The sequence below is a fragment of the Phacochoerus africanus genome, chromosome 1 (genome assembly GCF_016906955.1).
Source record: "Phacochoerus africanus isolate WHEZ1 chromosome 1, ROS_Pafr_v1, whole genome shotgun sequence".
In the NCBI taxonomy this organism is placed as follows: domain Eukaryota; kingdom Metazoa; phylum Chordata; class Mammalia; order Artiodactyla; family Suidae; genus Phacochoerus; species Phacochoerus africanus.
The window spans coordinates 13,956,926-13,983,076 of record NC_062544.1 but is presented as its reverse complement, the minus strand read 5'-3'; the positions used below and the strand labels follow the sequence as shown (position 1 = coordinate 13,983,076).

Sequence of the window (26,151 nt, the reverse complement as noted above, 5' to 3'; positions counted from 1 at the left end):
CTAGGGGTTGAATCGGAGCTGTAGCCACCGGCCTACACCAGAGCCACAGCAATGCGGGATCCGAGCCGCATCTGCAACCTATACCACAGCTCACGGCAACGCTGGATCGTTAACCCACTGAGCAGGGGCAGGGACCGAATCCGCAACCTCATGGTTCCTAGTCGGATTCGTTAACCACTGCGCCACGACGGGAACTCCCCTCCTTGGATTTCTGATGGCAATGGGAATATCCAAGCTTTCCAGGATAAATCCTCTCCTTTTATTCAGAGCATGTTCTCAGCCTCAACCCTGCCCCCCTTCCCCCCAATCTCCTCCACAAGTACGTGAACCACAGAAGAAGCACAGAGAGGTCACAGCATAAAGGTCATCTCACCATTGTTTGGCTGACAGCCTAGCTTGGGAGTAGGGTACCAGGTCTGGTGGAGCATCTCTTGTTTTTTCCGCCTGGCTCATTTTAACATTTTTAATCAGGGATATTTTTCTGAGCTCCTGGCAACATCTTTGCTACATCTGGGGTCAAATGTTAACAGAGACTAATTCCACAATAACAAACCATAGTGGGCCCTATTCAGGATATATGTACCCATTTCTGAATGTGACCTGACTAAAGAAGGTGGGCTACAGCTTACAACAGGAAGACAATGGCCATTACTTATCAGCACTGAGTGACAGATGGGCTGAAAGGCCTAGAACTTGAACCAAAGGAAGCCCAGTGCCTCTTGAGTACGAGATGCTGAAGCTGTGTTAAGCCTATGCTCAGCAGCCCACATGGGGCAATAGTCAGGGCAAATGGTATACAGTCCTGATTTCTGATCCCTAGGCTAACCTCACAGCTACTCTCTGCAGCCCCTCCATCTCTGTCACCATACCTGGACATGTCTCTGTTTCAGCAGTGTTTCATAGCGGTTGGATGGTGGGTATGGAATGATGACTCCATAATTCTTACATTCAGCTCTAAAACGTTTATCCAACAGGACACTGTAAGGGATAAAAGTGAAATAAGGCCAGTAAACATGACAGTGAATGGTGTTTAATCACTTAGCCACTTGTATTTCAAACCATGGGATCTACTCAGGAAGTATCTTCCGTACTTTAAAATTATTTTTTTCTGCTCCAGAGCATAGTCTTCACATTTTTTTTTTTTCCAGCCAAACAAGCTCAATATGTGAAATGGAATGTCTAAATTAAAGACAGGCAACACAGACGGTGAGCTGCTTCTTCCCTTTTATTCATTTACTGTAAAAGCAATTGAGGGCCTGCTTAGTAACATCCCAGGAAACATTCTAGGTACTGAGGATGCAAAGTTCCTGTTCTTATGGAGCTTACATTCCAGGGAAGAAAGACTGACAATACACAAATAAGCAGAGGGATAAAATAATTTCAGACAACAGTGAATATCTGCATAGTGTTTACAGCACACCAGGCTTCCACATACACACGCGCACAGTCGTTTTTAATCTCACAGCAGCCCTGGGCATTAGAGGTACTCTTATCATCATTCACACCGAGACACGGACTGCTGAGTGGTAAGAGCTCCGAAAGAAGGAAACAGGATCACTTGGTGCGAGGAGGTCAGCAAAGTCTCTCTGAAGAGGTTCTGTGGGACAGAGATCTAAATGCTAAAAATGGAAAGAGCTGGAAGAAGAATCTTGCGGGCACGATTAGCTTGGTATGGGTAGAAAAACAAAAGACGGCCAGCCTAGACTTAGGGCAGGATATGCTGGAGAGCATGGTGCAGAAATGAATTTACAGAATTTGTCCAGTAGCCAGGACATGTGGGACGGCATAAACCACAATGAAGAGGTTAGATGTTTTGTAGATGTAGCTGAAGCCACTGAAAGGTTTTAAGCAGAAAACGGACATCATCTAAATCTACACTGTTCATCACAGCAACCCCTCACCAGGTGAGCCGACTGAGCACCTGAAGTGCGGCAGGTCCAGGCTGAGATGTGCTATTAGTGCAAATATGCACTAGAGTTTGAAGACATAGGGAAGAACAGGAAAACGATCCTTCTAATAATTTTTTACTGATGTTGAAATTATAGTATTTTGGATGTAATGAACTACCTTTGTGGTTGTGTTATATTTCTGACGGACAGCAGCGATCTAGATCACCGGCTCCCTCCTGTGTTTTCTCTGACTCTTCCCAACCTCTTTCAGTCTCCCCCACCTTCCCACACTTTTGATAAGCCACAGATCTTACAGAGAGGGGTTCAGATTAAGGGTTCCGTTTCAGATAAGGATATTCTGTAAACTAAACACAGAGGACCCAGGGTTTGACAAATCTGAGTTGGTTTACACAGACACTGGGCCAGCATATTTGACATGAGCATGGTCTTAGGGAAGCTGAAAGCCCAGATCACTGTTAGAAAAACATGCAATTCAATCCAGATACTCTGGAAGTGACTCCTTGTGGAAGGCTGTATTCTCAGAGCTTTCGCTGAAACCCTAAGTATATGCTTTCTCTGCTTTCCATCATTGAGCCATTCACTTCATTTAATGCACATTCTGTGTTAATAGACACTTGAACACCCTTTCTGAAATACATCAGCGCAACTCCAGCTGTTGGAAGCAAAATGAAGCAAATCTTTACTGTAGAAAGAAAAAAATAAGTAACAATCCTTGAAATCACTGGCTTGTACCATTTGAATTTCCAATAAGAAGGGAAATACTATGTGTGTGTGTGTGTGTGTATATATATATATATATATATATATATATATATATATATATATATAGAGAGAGAGAGAGAGAGAGAGAGAGAGAGTTGTTTATCTTGACCAGTAGTCTTATGGGTTCCTTGAACCCAGGAATTCTCAGGGGTCTAAATCAACCCATACTGAAAATACCAATGAGCCTGTAACACTTGCTATGCCTCTTGCCAGACTTCTTCCCTGGCCTCCTATCTGGCCTTCACACATCCATTCTTGCTTATCTCTAATCTATTCTCTACATCGTAATGTTTTCAAAAGTTCAAACTTTTGAAAATAAAAATCAAATCAAGTCATTGTCATACTTTGGAAACCATCCCATGGTGTTCCATTCCTTCTCGGATAAATGCCTACAGGCTGCAAACTTGGGCCCTGCTTTCCATGCAGCCTGCCTCGTCTGCGAGTGAGACATTTACATGGACTAATTCACATTAATCCTCTCTACATCCCTGTGAAGTAGGAGCAGGCATGTTATTACTACAATGCTTCTGCCACAGGGGATTTTGCACAAGTAGTTTCTTTTGTCTGCAATTTCCTATCCTATTCTTCACCTAGTTTTTTGTAACACCTATCAACTTTAGATATTACTTTCTCAGGATAGCCTTTCCAGTTACCCACCCCAAAGACTAATTCATAAATTCTACTAACTTTCCTTCATAGGAATCTCCCCATTGCTGTGTATTCATTAGTTTTTTTTAGTAATGTCTGTTTCCTCACTAGACTGTAAGCTCCATGAGTCATTTCACTGTAGCATGTGAGCTGCCTATTTTTCTTTCTCCTACATTCGAGCACCCAACTGGCCCATGGAATCCCTCAGATTTCCTTAGGTGCTCCAGAAGAAGGGAGGTTTTGCAAGGGAGAAGCTTGTCTTGCAGGTAGCAATATTAGGAAGTTTTGCCGCACACAGCCCTGGGGCTCTCGTACCTGCCAGCCATGGCTTTGTAGTAAGCAAAGATCTGATCCGCCAGCTTGTAGACAAACTGATCAAAACACAGGTTCACCTGGTGAAGAGGGAGCAGAAAATGTCAATGGTGACTATCTGGCTTTATTACAGAAACTTGAAGAACTGAAGAGGGCAGTTGGGTAAGGCTGCCTGCAGCATGTTACGGAGCAAGATGCTTTGAAGAGAAAAAAAAGAATATACTGTGGCCAAGTATGTTTGAGAAGTCTAGCCCCTTGCTCTCAAGGTCCTCAACTAGGCACAGAGAAGGCAGAATTCAAAAAGCTTCTGAGGAACTGCCCTCCTCACTGGTCCCCTCCTCTCTGTTACGAGGAGCCTGCCACCTGCCCCGGGGGAACACCACAGACAGGGCTTCACATCCTGCAATTACACAAACCAGCCTCCCCATTTCTCCCAATAGACTACTCTCTTATCTTTTCTTTTCATTTTACTTTACCTTGCTTTGCAGACAAAGTTGATGGTGATTGGAAATTTTAAAACGGTTTGCTAAAAATCTTTGGTTCTTAATGAACAAGAGACTATCTTGCCTTTTCAGTGTTTTGTCATGTTGGTGGCAGAATATGATGCTCAGGTGAGGAAAAGGTCACCTCTGATAGAGAGGATGGAAAGTAAATCTTCCAGTGATGGCAAGAGCAGGGAATGGCTGAAGGCAGGATGTTAAAGAGATGGGCTGCGATTCCAGTAGGTAGCAGTCTAACTTCAAAGGAAATAGACTGGTGATTGATTCTTTTCGTACCAAACTCCCAGCTCCATGGGGTTAACTCTTTATTCAAAGACATTTCATATCTTTTATTTTACACCCAAAATGTTATCCTGAACATGCAAACACAGTGTTGTGTGCAGCACTGTCCTTATATACAGGTAACCAAGGCCTCTGCCCTGGACCTTGAGCTTCAGCAGTCCCAGGGGGCCCTCCTCCAGACAAAGAACCCAAAGGGTCCAGATAGGGGTGCCCACCTCAAGCTCCCCTTCTAGATCGAATGTTCTTGCCCAAATAGCCTCAGCCCCTTCCAGGGCCTCTGTGCACTCTTCCCTGGGTTCATTCCTGAGGGTGGGCTGCACAGCACCTGTGGGCAACACTAGGGCCTGGGCTTGGCTGAGGGGACATTGTTCATGGCAGGGGTGGGAGACAAAGCTTGGGTACCCACACAGAGGCCCTTCAGAACAGAGTCTGAAGATGGGAAGAGAAAGGGGGCAGGCCATGAGCTGGGGGCGGGGGGTGGTGGGGTGGAGTGTCTCAATTTATACTTCAGCCCCATGGCCTCCAATGTTACCCAGGGCTTGTCTGTATGCTTTTATTACATTTATTTTTAAAAAGTCACTTGGACACCTGAGACTCTGTATTTTTTGTTTTCAGTCTATTGGAGAACATGACTATCTAAAATTTTATCAGAAAATGAATGGACTTGTTGAAGCTGAGATGTAGTCAATTAACTTATCTACAATTCATCTTCCTTCCTAAGTCTGTGCATTGCTCAGGAGACAAAGAGGATGGATTTCATTGGGGTCCGTCAAGGTTTTCAACTCCCATGGCAACCGAAGATTTAGAAAGAAAGCAGCATGTCTACTAGCCCATCACTGAAATACATACTCTTTCAAACTAATTTGGTACTAATGTTTATCCTAAAGCATTCACATCTTTCCTTTATAAGAATGCCTTATACGTGTGTGACAATTGGATTCATTCTATGTTTATATGACTCCATGTACTTAAGTGGACCAGAGACTCTCATTCCAATTTCCAGATGACAAAACTAAGATATATCACAGTCATTAGTGCTGTTGATTTCCTGTTTCTGGTCCTTGCAGGCCCATGGTAGGCTTGCCCTTCCTCACTCCTCTTTGAAAGGAGGCACAGCCATGCAACTTGCTTTGACCAATGACATGTCTCACTTCACAGGTGGAAGCTTTAAGAATCAGAGTACAATTCATCCTGACACTTCCTCCTGCCATGGCAACCAGTTAACATCCGAGATGGGTCCCAGCTTCAAGACTACATGGAACAGAGCCTGCAGCCAACCCATAATGGTAAAATGAACCTTTAGTTTAAAACTACAAAGAATTTGTGATTGTTACTGCCACATAACCTAGCCTTTCCTGACTATTACAGAAATAAAGCCATTGACTGACCATTGAATGGCTTCATAGGTAAGAGGATGGCTATTTCAGTCCCACCAGTGCTAGGATGTGACTCTCTAAGCGGCATGATGTTGGGATAATGCTACCTGACTACACCCAGTCTCAGATTTATTATCTGTAAAATAAATAGTAGCATACACTTCTTTAAGTTATCGTGAAGATTATTTAAAATGTTCATAAAGTGCTTAGTATTGTGCCTGGCAGATGATAAATATATAATAAAAATAGGTAGCATTACTGTTGTTATTATTATTAGCCAAGTAATCCAACTGCAAAAACCCATTAGAAAATTAACTTTACCCATGCAGTTCTATCAAATGCCAACCCTTAACATTTGAAAAAGAAATTCCACCATCCTTCTATAGGTCCCTTTGGTTGATCACAATGTTTATAAAGATCTGTCTCCAGAGAAAGTCATTGATCCCCCACGCTATGGTCTGAATGTTTGTGTCCCTCCAAAATTCTTATGTTAAAATCTGACCGCCCCACCCCCAAAGGTGATGGAATTAGGAGGCGGGTCCTTTGGGAGTTGATGAATCATAAGGATGGGAGCTTCATGAATGGGATTGGGGCTGTTCTGAAAAAAGATCCAGAGAGCTCTCTGGCCCCATCCAACATACGGGGACGCAACGAGAAGTCTGGGACCCATGAGATGGGCCTCCCCTTGGCCATGCGGACACCCCGATCTCAGACTCCCAGCCTCCAGAACTGTGAGAAATACATTCCTGTTGTTTATAAGCCCACAGACCATGGCATTTTGTTACAGCAGCCAGAACGGACTAAGACCCCCCGACTTTGTGCCCACAGCTAGAGATCTGAAAAGTCCAGCGTCTTGGAACAAGATCATGAAAACAAAAGGAGAAGCAGTCACTTGCCTCGGCTTCGATCTCATCATACAGGAACTGCTTCTTAAACTTGGTCAGAGCATAGTAGGCGCTGTCGTTGTACAGATCCAATGGGTAGAGGACGTACCTGAAGAGGGAAAAACCATGGCCGGTAGCTTACTAATGATCTCGCTTACAGCAGGCAGATTTCAACTTGCTCAGGAAATATGAAAAGCTGGGTGAACAAACTCAGAGGTAGGAAAAACAGACCCTTTCAGCACGCTACAAGGTTTGCAGCATCACTCTGTAATGACTTACTTAACAGTCTGCTCACAGAAATCAAAAGCCATGAATGTCCATAAATGCAAGGCCTGAGAAAATTCAGTCTGGGACTAAGAGAAATCTGGTGGCTGTTCAAAACATTAGCTTCCTGAATCCCTGAGATGTTCATCTTCCCAGCGTGGCTGTTATGAGACTGACAAAGCCTAGGAAGGGCAAGTGGGACTTCTGAACCTATCTGCAGGGCTGAGTCACATCTGGTGTGACCTGATCCTGGGTGGGGCACACTGCCTCTGCTGGAAAGTTCTGGAAAGAACAGGGTTCCCTGGGGCACAGGCTGTCCTCCACCTGCACATCAGGAACATACTGGCCCAGCCCTGCCTCTTACTCCATCATGGAAGGTTCTTTGGTTTCCAGGATATGGTCTGTGAGAATCCAGGGCATGGACATCTCAATAGGGAACTGGATCCGCCGGCCCATGGTTAACTCCAGGAAGAATTCTCGGAACCAGAGCTGGGAGAGGTCGCAACACTGCTGCAGGGCTTCTGGAAGCATGAGGGAAAACAGCCTTGGGTTACACATCAGAAGCACCAGAAGACCTTAATTCTTATTTTTTTAAACTTTATTTTTCTCTCACTGTGCTAGGTACCAAGCAGGTACCCTGAATATGACTTGATCAGTAGGTCCCACTCTCCTGAACTTAAAGGCCAGTCTAACGTCTATTGACAAGACAGTGTTTGTTAAAGCTTCAGAGGCAGTGGCAGTGCGGGGGTAGGGGGATGAGGTGGGCAGAGATGTTTTAGAGCTTTAGATGTCCTGAAAGTTTCCACCATGCCCTTACAAAGCCTTCCTGAACATGCCAACTAAGTGTCAAAGTGCGTCTGCTCTAAGTGTCAAGACAGGTCCGTGGGTGTCCCCTTCTAACTGGACTGCAGCTCCATGGCCCCTTATGTGTGGTAATTCTGGATTGCTTCCTGCTCAGAGGCCTCCAGGGCCCTTCCCAGGCTGCTCTCCTGGAGAAGGGTAGACTGTCTCAGATCACTCTTTCCAATACTGAGAGACACTGTCCTAGGGCCCTGGGATGCTGCTCTTGCTCCACTTCACTCCCCAACCCACCTGCACACACATCCCACCAACCAGAGAAATGGGGCGGGGGACACAGGACCCAAGTGCAGCCCAGGAGCCCCCTCTGCTAGGAGCAACAGGCACTAATTGGTTCAGATCTGCCACTTTATAGCAAAAGGCTGAACTGGCCCCTGGGTGGGTCTGCAAGTATCGCCTGCTTTTTTTTTTTTTTTTTTTTCTTTTAGGGCCACACCTGCAGCATATGGAAGTTCCCAGGCTAGGGGTCAAATCAGAACTACAGCTGCCAGTCTACACCACAGCCAAAGCAATGCCAGAGTCGAGTTGTACCTGCCACCTGCACCACAGCTCATGGCAATGCCAGATCCTTAACCCACTGAGCAAAGCCAGGAATCAAACCGGCATCCTCATGGATACTAATCGGGTTCATTACCTCTGAGCCACCATGTGAATTCCGTGTCATCTGTTTTTGATCCCCCTTTACTAAGGACCTCATAACGAATTAGCCACAAGGATCTACCACATTTAGCTAAGTGAGAAGAGCTGGAGTGAGCCTGGCCTTTCCCAGGTTTCACTGGAAAGTGCCTTTTTCTTTGGTGGCAACCCCTGGCCTGATGACCCTAACAGTTCCGGTTCCTGGGCACCCCCCCACCTCACCCGACGGGGCGGCTCACCACTGATGTTGAGCAGGTGCGTGAAGAAGAAGGACTGCTTGTGGAAGTCCTCTATGGCGAGGACAATGGGCCCATCCAGGCTGCTGCGCAGGGTCTTCTTGGAGCCACTTTTGTCTGCGATGAGTGATTCAAGCATGGTCCGCACCATGTACAGCTTGAAAAAGAGAGGAAGACAGGAAGGTCAGGGGTTGGCCTCCACCCAGGGGGAAAGGTTGCTTTGTGCTGTATTTCTATTCTTTTTGTTCGGCAGATATCTGCCCTTAAAAAGCACTGCCTTAGGAAGCAGCAGTTGAGGGTTGGAGACATAAAATCTGGAATGTGTAACCTTTAAGAGGGAGCTTGGCCAGCCTGGAAGGATGTTCTGCCCAGGTCTGGTGACATCCTTGGGTAGGAGGACCTGGTGATACCAGGTCTTTCAAGGCCCAGGTGCCTGCCTGTTCTGCTCGGCCAAGGGCGTGGGCATCAGAGGAGAACCTCATTCCACGTCACCCTGGAGTCACCACTCCCTGCTTTACTGGACAGCCATAGTGGCACCTTGGGTAGGGCACTGGACTCAGAGTCAGAAGACTGGGGTTCCAGGCCAACCACTGCCACTGACCTACTGTGTGACCTTGGGCAGCAATGTCCCACTCTGGGCCTCAGTTTTCTGATCTGCTAACATGAGGAGGTTGCACCAGAGGCTTTCTCCAACCAGTCCCTTTCAGCTCTAACATTCCGAGAAACTGTGAAACGGGGTAAGATCAGAACAAGCCCCCCACTACCTCAAGTTTCTGACCCTCGTGGTGGAGGGACAGTGCCCTCTGGGGGCACCAGCTGCATCGCACAGCCTGTCGAAACGCTGGGTGGAAAGCAGGCGAAGATGGGTACTTACACAGGAGGCCTACTAGACAATTAACTCCTGCTTACAGAGGGCCTTAAGTGCAAAAGGCGCAAGTGCTAATCTAGATCTTTCCACACCATGTGTCTTTGAATCTTAGGGCTGGAAGGGGCCGTGAGGAGCCAGGCTAGTCCATTCCTGCTGCCTCCTGGAGAAGTGTACCCAACCAACCCAGCCAGGCGGTGTTATACCAGGGATCGGCAGCCTCTTCGGCCCTGTGTGCCACCAGTGGGGTGAAACAAAGCCCGCGGGGACCACTGGCAGGCCTAAGACATAGATAGGAGAGAAGAGGAGGGAATGGGAGGGCAGGAGAGACAGGGAAGAGGGAGAGAGAGAAGAGAGAGAGAGAGAGAGAAAAGCAAGAGGTATTGTATACGGTGGGAAAGCCGCCACAACTGCTAGGGGCCACCTGCCGGCCACCTCTGAGATGCTCCAACCTCCCTCTGCCACCACGTCCATCCTGGCCGCCTCTGACCTGCCCTAGGACTTCACCCACTGTGCACCCCGCCTGGGCTGGCCAGCGCGGCCACAGAAAGGAGTGGCTCGCCGTCCCTGCCCCAGCACTTCCCTCGTGGTAAAGGAACCACGGGGCTACCGGACAGTCCACCCTCTGCAATCCTGCCAGCAGGCACGGCTGACCATCCCTAAGACTGGAGAGGCACAGCTCTGACGACTGCCTTGGGAGTCCTCCGAGAAAGGATTCCTCAGTCCAGTCTGTGTGGGTGTTGGTTCATCGGTATCCAGTTCTAACTATCTGAAAACCCCTTTCACCCCTAAGAGGGGAAACTGTTCCCCCCCACTTACTTTTATTGAACAAAGCATTTAATTCACAGGAACAGTCACCTCCCAGCTCTGCTACGCGCCACATCCACTCTGCTCCGAGAGCCCTAACAGAGCCCCGGGGTGGGAGTCAGGAGACCTGGTTCTCGTCCCACCTCCACCGAGACTCACCTTGTGACTTGAACAAGTCACTTCCCCTCTCTGAACCTCAGTTTCCCCATCTGTTAAATAGGGGAGGAACTAGTTGGGGACTAGTTTGCCTCTAAGGGCTATTCCAAGCTGACTGTCTAGGAGTCTATTAGGTGTGTCTGTGCCATCCTAACAGGACTTGGGGGTATTGGGGGGCTTAACTCTTGGTGATGCTCCCTCTTGTATTATCTTTATAAATACTCCTCTCTCCCTCCCACCCCCGACCCCTCTCTCATTCTCTGTTGGCCCCCTCTCTCAGTCGCCTCCTTTCTGGTTTCTCTTTTGCCTTGTCCTAGAAGAAACAGTCAGAAGCTCCTGTTTAGCCCCTCCAGGCCATTCTGGATTGGAAAGGTCGCTGGCACTTGATACTACAGAGAACAGTTGGAGAAGCTTCCTTGAGGGGTGCCACATCTCTCCAGCAGGCAAGGTAAGTGCCGAGTGGTCTGGGGGCCAGGGGAACCTATGATGACAGTGCTGAGAACACAGCTCGCCCAGTCCCCTCCCCGCCAGCTCCAGACACAGACACACACACAGTGAGAAGGGTCAGGGGTGGGCTTCAGACAGTTCAGCTCAGGTGATTCAAGGTCTCAGGATGTCCGACATGAGAGGGGGTTAAAGGTCATGTAAGCAGATTTTCCCAGTCTGTGGATTCTGGGGCCTGTATGACCTTTAAAAGCTGGAATGGGTCCATATACTTTTTTCCAATACCTCAAAAAGCCTACCAGAAACTATTTATCCTTCAGTAGGAGGCAAGGATTTAACTAAGATGCCTTAGGTTCTTTACTTTTCGTTTTTTCTATAATTTTACAACTACTTTGGATAAGCCACAGGCAACCTCTTGTTCAAAAAGCTCTGGTTGGCAACTCTGAATATTTCTGATGATTAGACTTTCTTTAAGGGGTCAAGAGCTTTTGATACTTTTGTTGTTGTTGTTGTTGTTGTTGCTATTTCTTGGGCCGCTCCCACGGCATATGGAGGTTCCCAGGCTAGGGGTTGAATCGGAGCTGTAGCCACCAGCCTACGCCAGAGCCACAGCAACGCGGGATCCGAGCCGTGTATGCAACCTACACCACAGCTCACGGCAACGCCGGATCGTTAACCCACTGAGCAAGGGCAGGGACCGAACCCGCAACCTCATGGTTCCTAGTCGGATTCGTTAAACACTGCGCCACGACGGGAACTCCAGCTTTTGATACTTTTGATTTGGGGGAAATGTGAGGAGTAACAAAAGGGATGTTTTATCAGTAACATGATCCCATCCAAAGTTTTCATTTAACAGAGAAGATAATCAGAGCTCAGAGAAGTCAAGGCATTTGCCCAAGATCACACAGCGAGTCAGAGGCAAAACTTGGGAATTCCCAAGCTAGGATGTCACTACAGGGGAAGGGGGGGGGGGGTCAGGGTTCATTAGAAAGGGACAGGATAGCTACATACAGATTCTACTTTAAATTCCTCCTATACTTGGGAATCTGTACTTCACAGGCTAGGACAGCCAGTCCTGGTATTACCCCCATTTGCCAGATAGACAACTGAGGCACAAAGAGATTATGTAACGTGCCCGAGGTCACACAGGTATCTAGGACTAGAATCCAGGTCTCCTGAATCTTAAGCCAGTGGTCCTCCCTCTTATATCAAAACAAGATGGCAGAATAAGACTAGAGCAGCTGCCTGACCCTGCCTTTCCTACCTGAGGACCCCCAGCCCCACTGCCCCATGGTCCAGCCAGGATGACCTACCGGAGCCTGGCTGGCCTCTGAGTCAGCAGAGCGGGCCTGTGACTGCAGCCACTTACCTGTGTGCTGGAGGGCCCCACGGCACGCCGAGGCACCTTGATGTCAAATCCACCTTTGGGGTCCTTCTCCCCTCTCAAGCATGGGTCGTTAGGGGGCTCTCGGCCCCCCTCCCAATCACAGATGGTTTTCCGAATTGCCTGCAGGACACTGGGGAAGGAAGAACCAGGACTCAGACCAGGTTTTGCTGTTGGAAGGTGGCACAGTAAGCCTGTTTCTAGAGTCCAGAGTCCCAGGACCATGTGCCTTCCAGCTCCTGGTGTGCTGGTGAAACATGCTCATTCCCGGGATGCTGGCTTAACAGATTTGCGATGCCTGCCTTTCATAAGTGCCCCCTGGTGCACTGGCTGCTGAGAACTCAGTTCTTGGCCCACATGGTGGGAGAGAAGCTGAAGGAAGCAGGATGGCCATTTTTCTTTTTGGTCATAGCAGAGTCTCATTAGTCCATTTCAATCTCTATATTTAACGCTTTCATAATAGCTTGTATTTGTTGCTTACTTACTCCACACTACTGTGTGCTTAGGTCTACTCGTGGATTATCTCATTTCATCATCCCAACAGCCTATGGAGTAGGTACCATCATTACCTACATTTCACAGATGAGGTTCAGTGAAGGTAGACAGAGCTGGATATGGGCTCCAAAACCAGAGATGGGGACTTATCCCAAAGGTCCAATATTGACCCTAAAAGGGCCTCCTGGAACTTTCTGGAACTTACTAGAAGAGTCCGTGCTTGCTCAGACACTTCCCTGGAAGCTGACTGAGCTGGAGAAGTCCTCTGTGGCCTGCACCCTGCACCTGAAAATGCTCGACGTGCCCTGAAAAAGGCTGTCTGAAGACCCACCTGATGAGGACGTTCTTCTTCTTCCGCACCGCCTGCCTGAGGGGCTCCCGCAGGGTCACCTGGGCAAAGTCCTGCAGGGCCGCGTAGATGGTGTTCCTGATGGCCTGGTTGAAGACACTCTCCATCCTGCCCATGAGCACCTGCAGACCTTTGATCATGGCGATCACCTGGCCAGGCAGAGGTCAAGGTCAGGCTCACCGTGCCTCGGAATACCGTCTGTCCCATACCCTCACCACACCTCAGGGAGGGTGCTGGCGGAGACATCCAGAAGCACGAGGCCAGCTAGAGCTGCTCGGGTAGAATGGCTACTTGTGTGCTAGAATGGACGTCCGCATGCAGCTTCCTTAGTTCTGCTACAAAGCAAAGATGTCAGCCACACTGCCTGTGTGCTTCATGATCAGCAGATTTTCATTCTGGCACAAGTTTGCCATCTTGCTGCTAACTGGTCTGTGCCCTGTTGGACAAATGGCAGCTGGTTCATGGACCATGTTTTGAGTAGCACTATGACTTTCAGAGGCTTCCTATCATGTATTCAGAGGCCATATCAAATAAAACTTGTGCGTTTCTTTTTTTAACTATAAAATTTCCTATAGAATTTTTACACTCTCTGCTTTTGAAATAATTTGGCCAGTAACTGCTGGAGTCCATAAAACAAGACTGCTAGAGAAGTCCTGTGGGGGAAGGCCTCTGCCCTTCTATTTACCTCCTCTCTAGCCTCTTGACTCACTTCTCTGTCTGCAGAGGTGGGAAAACAGGTGTCTGTAATATCTGCAAGGTGCCGTATCACCTGGACCTTGGTGCTCACTCAGGATCTGTCTGCCTGTGGGTTGTGTCCTCTCGCTAGGTGACTGTCTTGTCCTTGTGATAAGCATCCCTTCCCCATCCCAAGGAAGGGAGCCAGACATTTATGCAGCTGCTTTGCTTGTTTACTGGTGCGAAGTTTAAGGGGATAGGGGAGAAATGGGAAGCCAGGTGTCTCCTTTGGGGAAGTATAAAGTATAAAGAGTCTAAAGATCAGTTAGATCTAAGGGGAAATCTGCAACTTTGGGTTAGACAGAAATTTCTTATCTAGATAGAACACAAAAAAATCACAAACCACAGAATAATAACTAAGTTGGGCTTTATCAAAACTGAAAACAGTTGCTCTTTAAAAAGCACCCCTAACAGAATGAAAAGGCAAAATCACTGATTAGAAAATATACTTGCCACACACATGCGATTAAGGACTTGTAGCTAGAATACATAAAGAGTTCTCACAATTCAATAACAAAAAGTCAGAAACCCAACTTTAGAAAGTAAGCAAAAGATTTCAACAGGTAATACTTCACAAAGAATGATGTATGGAGAGCCAATAAGCACAAGAAAAGATGCTAAATATGATTTGTTTTCAGGAAAAGGCAAATTGAATGGCTAAGATTAATAAGGCTGGCAACACAAGGAATGCAAAGGTGCAACAGAATTCTCATATATAATTGTTGGGAATATAAAATAGTACACCCACTTTGGAAAACTGGCAGTTTCTTAAAATGAGAAATAAAAACCTATGTCCACACAAAGACTTACACCCAAATATTTAAAGCTACTCCGTTTTAGTTTTTTGACTGCACTTTCAACATGTGGAAGCTCCTGGGCCAGGGACTGAACCTGCACTGCAGCTGTTAACCAGAGCCACAGCAGCAACAACGCCAGATCCTTAACCCACTGAAATGCCAGAGAACTGCTAAAACAACTTTATTTATATTGGCTAAAAGCTGGAAATGGCCCAATGTTTATGGACAATTGAATGGATATACAAATTATAGAATATCCACACAATGGAAAAATACTCAGCCAATGAAAAGGAACAAACTATGCCAATGAAAAGGAAAAAACTATGCAATGTGGATGAATCTCAAAATTATTATGCTAGAGTGAAAAAAAAAAGCCTTGTGAACAAAATACATACTGTATGATTCCACTTATATAAAATTCTAGAAAATGCAAAAAAAATCTACAGTGGCAAAAAATGTGATTGTCTGGGGCCAAGGATGAGGAAAGGATGGATTGCAAATGGCATAAGAAGTTTTGAAGGGAAAATTGAAACGTTCTGTATACATATAACTGTCAAAACTTTTTGAATTATACACTTTAAATGGATTCACTTTACTGAATGTAAATTATACCTCAATAAAGTTGATAGTTTTTTTTTTTTCAATGGAAAAAGATTTGTTAAGGTGTTGATCAAAACCCTTGGAGTCACCAGCCTATCTGAGCTTAGAAGGTATGCTGTTTTGATTTTAAGCCTATGTTAAAAAGAATCTATTGTCAGGTTCTGAAATAAAGAATTTTGGATAGTACCATCATTTTTTACTTTTAAATCCTAGAAACAATTTCAAAAAGATAATCACTTTAAAGCTGATTGAAAAAACAACCATATCCTCATGGAGATAGCACATTTATGACACAAGAGAAGGGTGCTATTTCAAGAAAATGGAACATTCAGAGAACAAGGGAGAGCTTTTGGACCTTAAAAGTATTACAGGGAAAATAAAAAATACTAATAGAATTGAAAACAGAATGTAAGGAAATATCCCATAAATAAGTGATGCGCAATAAGAGAGAAAAGGTAGGAAAATTACACACTAACTTCTGCATGTCCAACATCCGACAAACTTATTCAGGTAAACTTAAAATACTTCCTCTCAAAAAATGAAGGTTGACAAAACCTTCATTTGTGGTAATTGTTGATAGTGGTCTCACTGGTGCTATCAAGAAACTGATTTCCTTGTACTAAGTGCACTTCATGTATTTCTAGTAAGATGATGTTCCGGAAAGTCTTTGTCATTTCTGGCTTTTTTTTTTTTTTCTTTTTTGTCTTTTTGCCTTTTCTTGGGCCGCTCCCGCGGCATATGGAGTTTCCCAGGCTAGGGGTCTAATCGGAGCTGTAGCTGCCAGCCTATGCCAGAGCCACAGCAACTCGGGATCCGAGCCACGTCTGCAACCTGCACCACAGCTCACGGCAACGCTGGATCATTAACCCACTGAGCAAGGCCAGGGACCGAACCCGCAACCTCATGGTTCCTAGTCGGATTCGTTAACCACTGCGCCACGACGGGAACTCCTCATTTCTGGCTTTTAAAAGGTGAAATATAAGCACATGGAAGTTCCTGGGCCAGCGATTGAATGGGCAACTGTGTTTTTAAATCTTTTTGAGCAAGGGAAGGAAAAGCTGTATGCATTTCATTGCTGACCTCAGGTTTCTTTCAGATTGTATTTATCAGTCTGTATGTATACAGTATAAAGAATGAGCTGAAGGAGTTCTCGTCATGACTCAGCAGTTTAAGAATCTGACTAGTATCTGAAGTTCCCATTGTGGCTCGGGGTAACAAACCCGACTAGTACCCATGAGGATAGAAGTTAGATCCTGGGCCTTGCTCAGTGGGTTAAGGATCTGGCGTTGCTGCAAGGCGAGGCATAGGATGAAGATGTGGCTTGGATCTCACATTGCCATGGTTGTGGAGTAGGCCTGCAGCTGCAGCTCTGATTCAACCCCTAGCCTGGGAACTTCCATATGCCATAGGTGCAGCCATAAAAAAAGAAAAAAAAAAACAAAAAACAAAAAAACCCTAAAAGAAAGAGCTAAAGTAACTCTGCTGTATTTATGTCTATCCAACAGTCTTTGATTAAATAAAAAGGAAAACTATTTCTAAAAAAGGCAGAATAGAGAAAAGAGAGGAGGAAATTATCAAATTAAAATTCAAGAAAAATGTCCAGACCTACAGAACATGCATTTCCACACTGCAATGGCATATTTACTGTTCCAAACAACGAATGCAAAAGGCCCTCATCATGATGCCTCCCAGAGAAACTTCAGAAAAACAGTGACAAAGAGATGTGTCTGTATAACTCTACACAGTAAAATGAAAGCATAAAGTTAGACTCACATTTCCTGATTTCAAAGCTATAGTAATCAAAATGGTGTGATATAGAGAGACATATAGCTCAATGGAAGCAGAAGCACAGAAATAAACTCTTACATTTATAGTCAACTCATTTTTTTGTTTGTTTTTTTAGGGCCACACCCACAGCATATGGAGGTTCCCAGGCTAGGGGTCGAATCAAAGCTGTAGCCGCTGGCCTATGCCACAGCCATAGCAACGTCAGATCCAAGCTGTGTCTGTGACCTACACTGCAGCTCATAGCAATGCTGGATCCTTAACCCACTAAGCAAGGCCAGGGATCAAACCTGCACCCTCAGGGACACTAGTCAGATTTGTTTCCTCTGAGTCACAACAGGAACTCCATCAATTGATTTTTTGAGGGGGTACACCCAAGACACGGGGGAATTCCTGGGCCAGGGATCAAATCCGAGCCATAGCAGTGACCATGCTATGTCCTTAACCTGCTGAGCCACCAGGGAACTCCCTAGCCAACTGACTTTTAACAAGGGTACCAAGACAATTCAATGGAGAAAGAATATTCTTTCCAACAACTGGTGCTGGGACAGCTGGATAGCCACATGCAGAAGAATGTAGTAGGGCCCCTACTCACACCATGTATAAAAATTAACTCAAAATGAACCAAAGACCTAAAAAATCTCATAAGAAAACATAGGAGTAAGTCTTTGAGATCTTGAATTAGGCAATGGTTTCTTAGATATGACACCAAAAGCACAAGTTGAGAAAGAAAAAATAAACTGGACTTCATCAAAATCAAAAGCTTTTGTGCTTCAAAGGATACTATCTAGAAAGTAAAGACAATAAAGAGAATGGTGGACAATTTTTTTCAAATTATAAGTCTGATAAAGGACTTTTACCCAGAGTATATAAAAACTCTTATACCTCAAAAATAAAAAGACAAATAACCCAAATAAAAATGGGCAAAGAATCTGAACAGATGCTTCTCAAAGAAGCTATGCATATGGCCAATAAGCACATGAAAAGATGCTCAATATCATTCGTTATTACCAATATGCAAATCAAAACCACAATGGGAAACTACTTCACACAAACTAGGATGGCTAAAATAAAAAGATGAGTGATGACAAGGATATGAAGAAACTGCAACCTTTACACACTGTGGGTGAAAATGTAAAATGGTGCAGCTGCTTTGGGAAACCAGTAAGCATGTAAATCAATGAAACTGGAACACACCCTTACACCATGCACAAAAATAAACTCAAATGGCTTAAAGACTTAAACATGAGACAACACACCATCAAACTCCTAGAAGAGAACACAGGCAAAACATTCTCTGACATCAACCTTACAAATGTTTTCTTAGGTCAGTGTCCCAGGGCAACAAAAATAAAAGCAAAAATAAACAAATGGGACCTGATCAAACTGACAAGCTTTTGCACAGCAAAGGAAACCACAAAAAAGAGAAAAAAAGACAACCTACAGAATGGTAGAAAACAGTTTCAAATGATGCAATTGACAAGAGCTTAATCTCTAAAACACACAAACAACTTTTACAACTCAAATAGCAAAAAAGCCAACAACCCAACGGAAAAATGGGCAAAAGATGTGAATAGACATTTCTCTAAAGAAGACAAACAGATGGCCAACAAGCACATGAAAAAATGCTCAACATCACTGATTACTAGAGAAATGCAAATCAAAACTACTATAAGGTACCACCTCACACCTATCAGAATGGCCATCATTAATAGGTATACAAATAGCAAATGCTGGAGAGGGTGTGGAGAAAAGGGAATCCTCCTAAACTGCTTGTGGAAATGTAAATTGGTACAACCACTATGGAAAACAGTATGGAAGTACCTCAAAAAACTAAATATAGTTTACAACCCAGCAATCCCACTCTTGGGCATATAAATGGACAAAACTTTCCTTGAAAAAGTCATATGCACCCATATGTTCATTGCAGCACTATTCACAATAGCCAAGACATGGAAACAACCTAAATGTCTATCAACAGATGAATCGATTAAGAAGATATGGTATATATACACAATGGAATACTACTCAGCCATAAAAAAGAATAAAATAATGCCATTTGCAGCAATATGGATGGAAATAGAGACTCTCATACTGAGTGAAGTCAGAAAGATAAAGAAAAATACCATATGATATCACTTTTATCTGGAATCTAATATAGGGCACAAATGAACCTTTGCACAGAAAAGAAACTCATAGACTTAGAGAACAGACTTGTGGTTGCCAAGGGGGAGGGGGAAGAAGTGAGATAGACTGGGAATTTGAGGTTAATAGAAAAAAACTATTGCATTTGGAATGGATAAGCCATGAGATCCTGCTGTATAGCATAGAGAATTATATCTAGTCACTGGTTATGGAGCATGATGGAGGATAATGTGAGAAAAAGAATGTGTGTGTGTGTGTGTGTGTGTGAGAGAGAGAGACTGGGCCATTTTGTTGTGCAGGAGAAAACTGACAGAACACTGAAAACCAACTATAATGGAAAAAATAAAATCATTTAAAAATAAATAAATACAAAAAAATTTAAAAAAAGAAAACCAGTAGGGCAGTTCCTCAAATCTTTAAACAGTTACCACATGACCCAGTAATTCTGCTTCTAGGTATATATCCAAGAAAATGAAACATTTCCACAAAAACACTTGTATATGAATCCACATATCAGTATTATCCATAATAGTCAAAAAGTTGACACAACCCAAATGTCCATCAATCTGTAAATTCTATAAACAAATGCGATACAGTCATACAATGGGATCTTATTTGACCCTAAAGGAATAAAGTACTGATGAACAGTATAACATGGGTGAACTGTGAAAACATCATGCTAAGTGGAAAAAGCCAGTCACATACTATATGTCTCCATTTATATAAAATTTCCAGAACAGGCAAATCAAGGGAGACAAAAGCAGATTTATGGTTGTCAGAGGCTGGTGGGGAAAGGAAGGAATGACAAGTGATTGCTAATGGGTATCCTTTTAGGATGACAAAAATGTTATAAAATCAGACAGCAGTAATGGTTTCGGAGCTCTGAATATATTAGAAATGACTGGACGGTGCACTTTAAAGGGTGAGTTTTATTATATGTAAATTGTATCTCAATAAAACTCATTAAAAATTATAGAGGAAAAAAGAACAAAGAATCAGGGATTAGATCAGAATCCAATTTTTCAACAGCAACACTAAAAACTAGAAAACAAGGAAATAATATCTTCAAACTTCTGGGAAAAATTATTTACAATTAAAAATTCTGGATCTACATGAACCCCTATGTCCACAGCAGCACTATTCACATAGTCAAGACATGGAAACAACCTAAATGCCCATCAACAGATGAATGGATTAAGAAGATGTGGTATATATATACATAATGGAATACTACTCAGCCACAAAAAGAATAAAATAATGGCACTTGCAGCAACATGGATGCAATACAGATTCTCATACTAAGTGAAGTAAATCAGAAAGAGAAAAACAGATACCATATGATATCACTTACATGTGGAATCTAAAATATGGCACAAGTGGGAGTTCCCGTCGTGGCGCAGTGGTTAACGAATCCGACTAGGAACCATGAGGTTGCCGGTTCGGTCCCTGCCCTTGCTCAGTGGGTTAACGATCCGGCGTTGCCGTGAGCTGTGGTGTAGGTTGCAGACATGGCTCGGATCCCGCGTTGCTGTGGCTCTGGCGTAGGCCGGTGGCTACAGCTCTGATTCAACCCCTAGCCTGGGAACCTCCATATGCCGCGGGAGCGGCCCAAGAAATAGCAACAACAACAACAAAAAGACAAAAGGCAAAAAAATAAAATAAAATATGGCACAAATGAATCTATCTATACAACAGAAACAGACTCACAGTCACAGAGAAGAGACTTGTGATTGCCAAGGGGGATGGGGAGGAGGGAATGGGATGCACTAGGAGTGGGTTAGTAGATGCAAACTATAACATTTCAAATGGATAAGCAGGGAGTTCCTGTCGTGGCTCAGTGGTTAATGAATCCGACTAGGAACCATGAGGTTGTGGGTTCGATCCCTGCCCTTGCTCAGTGGGTTAAGGATCCGGCATTGCTGTGAGCTGTGGTGTCGCAGATGTGGCTCAGATCCCACGTTGCTGTGGCTTTGGCGTAGGCCGGTGGCTACACCTTCGATTCGACCCCTAGCCTGGGAACCTCCATATGCTGCTGGACTGGCCCAAGAAATGGCAAAAAGACAAAAAAATAAAAAAATAAAAAATAAATAAATAAAATGGATAAGCAATGAGGTCCTACTGCACAGCACAAGGAACTATATCCACTCTCTTGGGATAGAACATGATGGAAGATAGTATGAGAAAATAATGTACATATATGTATGACTGGGTCACTACACCATATGCAATAATTGGCACAACACTCTAAATTAACTATACTTTAATAAAAAATAAACAAATAAAAAACTCTGTATCTAGCCACTCATTATGACTGAAGTTAGAAGTAAATATTTTCAGACGTTCAAGATCTCAAAAATACCCAACATAGGTTCACCACAATATATAAGGCAACTGCTAACAACCTTAAAAGGAGAAATCGACAATAACACAATAATAGTGGGGGACTTTAACACCCCACTTACAGCAATGGACAGATCAACCTTACAGAAAATCAATAAGGAAACACAGGCCCTGAATGATGCATTAAACCAGATGGACTTAATACATAATTACAGCACATTCCATCCAAAAGCAACAGAATACACATTCTTCTCAAGTGCACATGGAACATTCTCTAAGATTGATCATATCCTGGGTTACATATCCAACCTCGGTAACTTTAGGAAAATTGAAATCATATCAAGCATCTTTTCCAACCACAACACTATACGACTGGAAATCAACAACAAGAAAAAAACTGCAAAAAACACAAACATGTGGAGACTAAACAACATGCTACTAAACAACCAATGGATCACTGAAGAAATCAAAGAGGAAATTAAAAAATATGTAGAAGCAAATGACAACAAAGATACAACACTCCAAAATGTATGGGATGCAGCAAAAGCCGTTCTAAGAGGAAAGTTTATAGCAATACAAGCCCACCTCAGGAAACAAGAAAAAGCTCAAATCAACAAGCTAACTTTACATCTAAAGCAGCTTGAGAGAGAAGAACAGACAAGACCTAAAGTTAGTAGAAGGAAAGAAATCATAAAGATCAGAGCAGAAATCAATGAAATAGAAATAAAGAAAACCATAGAAAAGATCAATGAAATGAAAAGCTGGTTCTTTGAAAAGATCAACAAAATTGATAAACCCCTAGCCAGACCTATCAAGCAAAAAAGAAAGAGGACTCAAATCAATAAAATTAGAAATGAAAACGGAGAAGTAACAACAGACATCACAGAAATACAAAGGATCATAAGAGACTACTTACTATATGCAACTATATGCCAATAAAATGGAAAACCTAGAAGAAATGGGCAAATTCTTAGAAAAGTACAATCTTCCAAGACTAAACCAAGATGAAATAGAAAAGATGAATGGACCCATCAAGAACTGAAATTGAAATTGTGATTAAAAAACTTCCAACAAACAAAACTCCAGGACCAGATGGCTTCACAGGTGAATTCTAGCAAACATTTAGAGAAGAGCTAACACCACTCCTTCTGAAACTATTCCAAAAAATTGCAGAGGAAGGGATACTCCCAAACTCATTCTATGAGGCCACCATCACCCTGTACCAAAACCAAACAAAGATACCACAAGAAAAGAAAACTACAGGCCAATTTCACTGATGAACATTGAAGCAAAAATCCTCAACAAAATACGAGCAAACCACATCCAACAATACATTAAAATGATTGTACATCATGATCAAGTGGGATTTATCCCAGGGATGCAAGGGTTCTTCAATATCCACAAATCCATCAGTGTGATACACCACATTAAAAAAATGAAGAATAAAAACCATATGATCCTCTCAATAGATGCAGAAAAAGCCTTTGACAAAATCCAACACCCGTTTCTGATAAAAGCACTTCAGAAGGTGGGCATAACGGGAACCTACCTCAACATGATAAAGGCCACATACGACAAACCCACAGCAAACATCATTCTCAAAGGTGAAAAGCTGAAAGAATTCCCACTGAGGGAGTTCCTGTTGTGGCGCAGTGGTTAACGAATCTGACTAGGAACCACGAGATTGCGGGTTCGGTCCCTGCCCTTGCTCACTGGGTTGACAATCCGGCGTTGCTGTGAGCTGTGGTGTAGGTTGCAGACATGGCTCGGATCCCACATTGCTGTGGCTCTGGCATAGGCCAATGACTACAGCTCCGATTGGACCCCTAGCCTGGGAACCTCCATATGCCACGGGAGCAGCCCAAAGAAATAGCAAAAAGACAAAAAAAAAATAGAATTCCCACTGAGATCAGGAACAAGACAAGGATGTCCGCTTTTGCCACTACTCTTCAACATAGTTCTGGAAGTCCTAGCCACAGCAATCAGAGAAGTAAAAGAAATAAAAGGAATCCAAATGGGAAAGGAAGAAGTAAAACTATCACTATTTGCAGATGACATGATACTATACCTAGAAAATCATAAAGACGCTACCAGAAAACTGTTAGAGCCCATCCATGAATTTGGCAAAGTCGCAGGATACAAAATTAATACACAGAAATCAACAGCATTTCTATACACTAACAACGAAAGATCAGAAGAAAAATTAGGGAGGCAATCCCATTTACCATCACATCCAAAAGAATAAAATACCTAGGAGTAAACCTACCTAAAGAGACAAAAGACCTGTACTCTGAAAACTATAAGACACTGATGAAAGAAATTAAAGAGACACAAATAGATGGAAAGATATACCATGCTCGTGGATTAGAAGAGTGAATATTATCGAAATGACTACACTATCTAAGGCAATCTACAGATTCAATGCAATCCCTATCAAATTACCAAGGACATTTTTCACAGAACTCAAACAAAATATTTTAAAGTTTGTTTGGAAGCACAACAGACCCAGAATAGCCAAAGACATCATGAAAAAGAAAAATGGAGCTGGAGGAATCAGGCTCCCGGACTTCAGACTATACTACAAAGCAACAATCATCAAAACCATATGGTACTGGCACAAAGACAGAAATATAGATCAATGGAACAGGATAGAAAGCCCAGAATTCAACCTATGTACCTACAGCCAACTAATCTATGACAAAGGAGGCAAGAATATACAATGGAGAAAGGACAGCCCCTTCAATAAGTGGTTCTGGGAAAACTGGACAGCCACATGGAAAAGAATGAAATTAGAACACTCCCTAACACCATACACAAAAATAAACTCCAAATAGATTAAAGACCTAGATATAAGACCAGACACCATCAAACTCTTAGAGGAAAACATAGGCCAAACACTCTGACATAAACGACAGCAACATCTTCTCAGATCCACCTCTTAAGAGTATTGACAATAAAACAAAAATAAACAAATGGGACCTGATCTAACTCCAAAGTTTCTGCACGGCAAAGGAAACCCTAAACAAAGCGAAAAGACAACCCACAGAATGGGAGAAAATCTTTGTAAGTGAATCAACTGACAAGGGCTTGATCTCCAAAATTTACAAACAACTTCTGCAGCTCCATACCAAAAAAAAACAAACAACCCCATAAAAAAATAGGCAGAAGATCTAAACAGACAGTTCTCCAAAGAAGACATACAGATGGGCCGAGAAACACATGAAAAGATGTTCAACATCACTCATTATTAGAGAAATGCAAATCAAAACCACAATGAGGTACCACCTTACAGCAGCCAGAATGGCCATCATCCAAAAGTCTACAAACAATTAAGTGCTAGAGAGGGTGTGGAGAAAAAGGAACCCTAGTACACTGTTGGTGGGATTGTAAAGTGGTGCAACCACTGTGGAAAACAGTATGGAGATTCCTCAGGAAACTAAACATAGAACTACCATTTGATCCAGCAATCCCACTCCCAGGCATCTATCCAGAGAAAACCACGACTCCCAAAGACACATGTACTCCAAAGTTCATTGCAGCACTATTTACAATAGCCAAGACATGGAAACAACCTAAATGTCCATCGACAGAGGAGTGGCTCAAGAAGAGGTGGTACATATACACAATGGAATATTACTCAGCCATTAAAATGAACGAAATAACAGCATTCTTAGCAACATGGATGGACTTAGAAACTATCATGCTAAGTGAAGTCAGCCATACAATGAAACACCAACATCAAATGCTTTCACTGACATGTGGAATCTGAAAAAAGGACAGACGGAACTTCTTTGCAGAACAGATGCTGACTCACAGACATTGAAAAACTTATGGTCTCCAGAGTTGGCGGGGGTGGGGGGGATGTGCTTGGGCTGTGGGATGGAAATCCTGTGAAATCAGATTGTTATGATCATTATACAACTACAGATGTGATAAATTCATTTGAGTAATAAAAAAAAGTAATTAAGGGAAAAAATAAAAATAAAAAATAAATAAAATGTAAAAAATAAAGAAATAAAAATCCAAAAAAAAAAATCTCAAAAATATTTTCTTCTATAATTGCTTCTTAGAAAGCTATTGAAAGATATATTGCTCCAAAATAAAGGAGAGGTAGCCCTGGGCTCCAAGAGGAGAGAGAGCAAGGCAATGATTACGAGATGTCTCTGATAGGTACCTGACAGCAGATCTAGAGACAAATTAGCTCAGACTGCAGAGAAGGACAGAGGGCTTCAGCAGGAACAGCTCCAAGGCAAAAAAGGGCAATAACATTCATAAAATATTACTGTGATTGGCTATTTGATAGGGAGTTTTACACGTTAGTATGTTTGAGGGTTCCTTTTTGATAGGATCATAGAAAACTTATCAAACAATAAATAAGACATTGTTTACTCGAGCAAAAGCAAAAATTGTACAAAAAAGAGACGTATTCACCTTAGACCATAAGACTCAGTGATGAAGAAGAGGTACTCAGTTACAGTAAAATACAGCGACTGCTAATTTAACCAACAAATGTGAAATTACCACTTTGGGAAGACAGGAGAAGGGAAGGGGGGTGTGCTGGGGGTGAAGGTCGGAGGTAGA

General features: G+C 43.4%; 1 protein-coding gene across 7 annotated transcripts in view; it reads right to left on the bottom strand.

Moving 5' to 3' along the window:
- Positions 1–26,151, bottom strand: part of CYFIP2 (cytoplasmic FMR1 interacting protein 2) — a 167,136-nt gene that overhangs the window by 90,340 nt on the left and 50,645 nt on the right. For all 7 annotated transcript variants that reach the window (XM_047776763.1, XM_047776484.1, XM_047776576.1 and 4 more), the window contains 7 exons: positions 13,151–13,317; positions 12,310–12,457; positions 8,672–8,825; positions 7,303–7,459; positions 6,687–6,783; positions 3,636–3,712; positions 870–978 (listed from right to left, as the gene is read on the bottom strand). In XM_047776763.1, the coding sequence (XP_047632719.1) occupies positions 870–978; positions 3,636–3,712; positions 6,687–6,783; positions 7,303–7,459; positions 8,672–8,825; positions 12,310–12,457; positions 13,151–13,317 (909 nt within the window). The remainder of the gene's footprint in view (positions 1–869; positions 979–3,635; positions 3,713–6,686; positions 6,784–7,302; positions 7,460–8,671; positions 8,826–12,309; positions 12,458–13,150; positions 13,318–26,151) is intronic.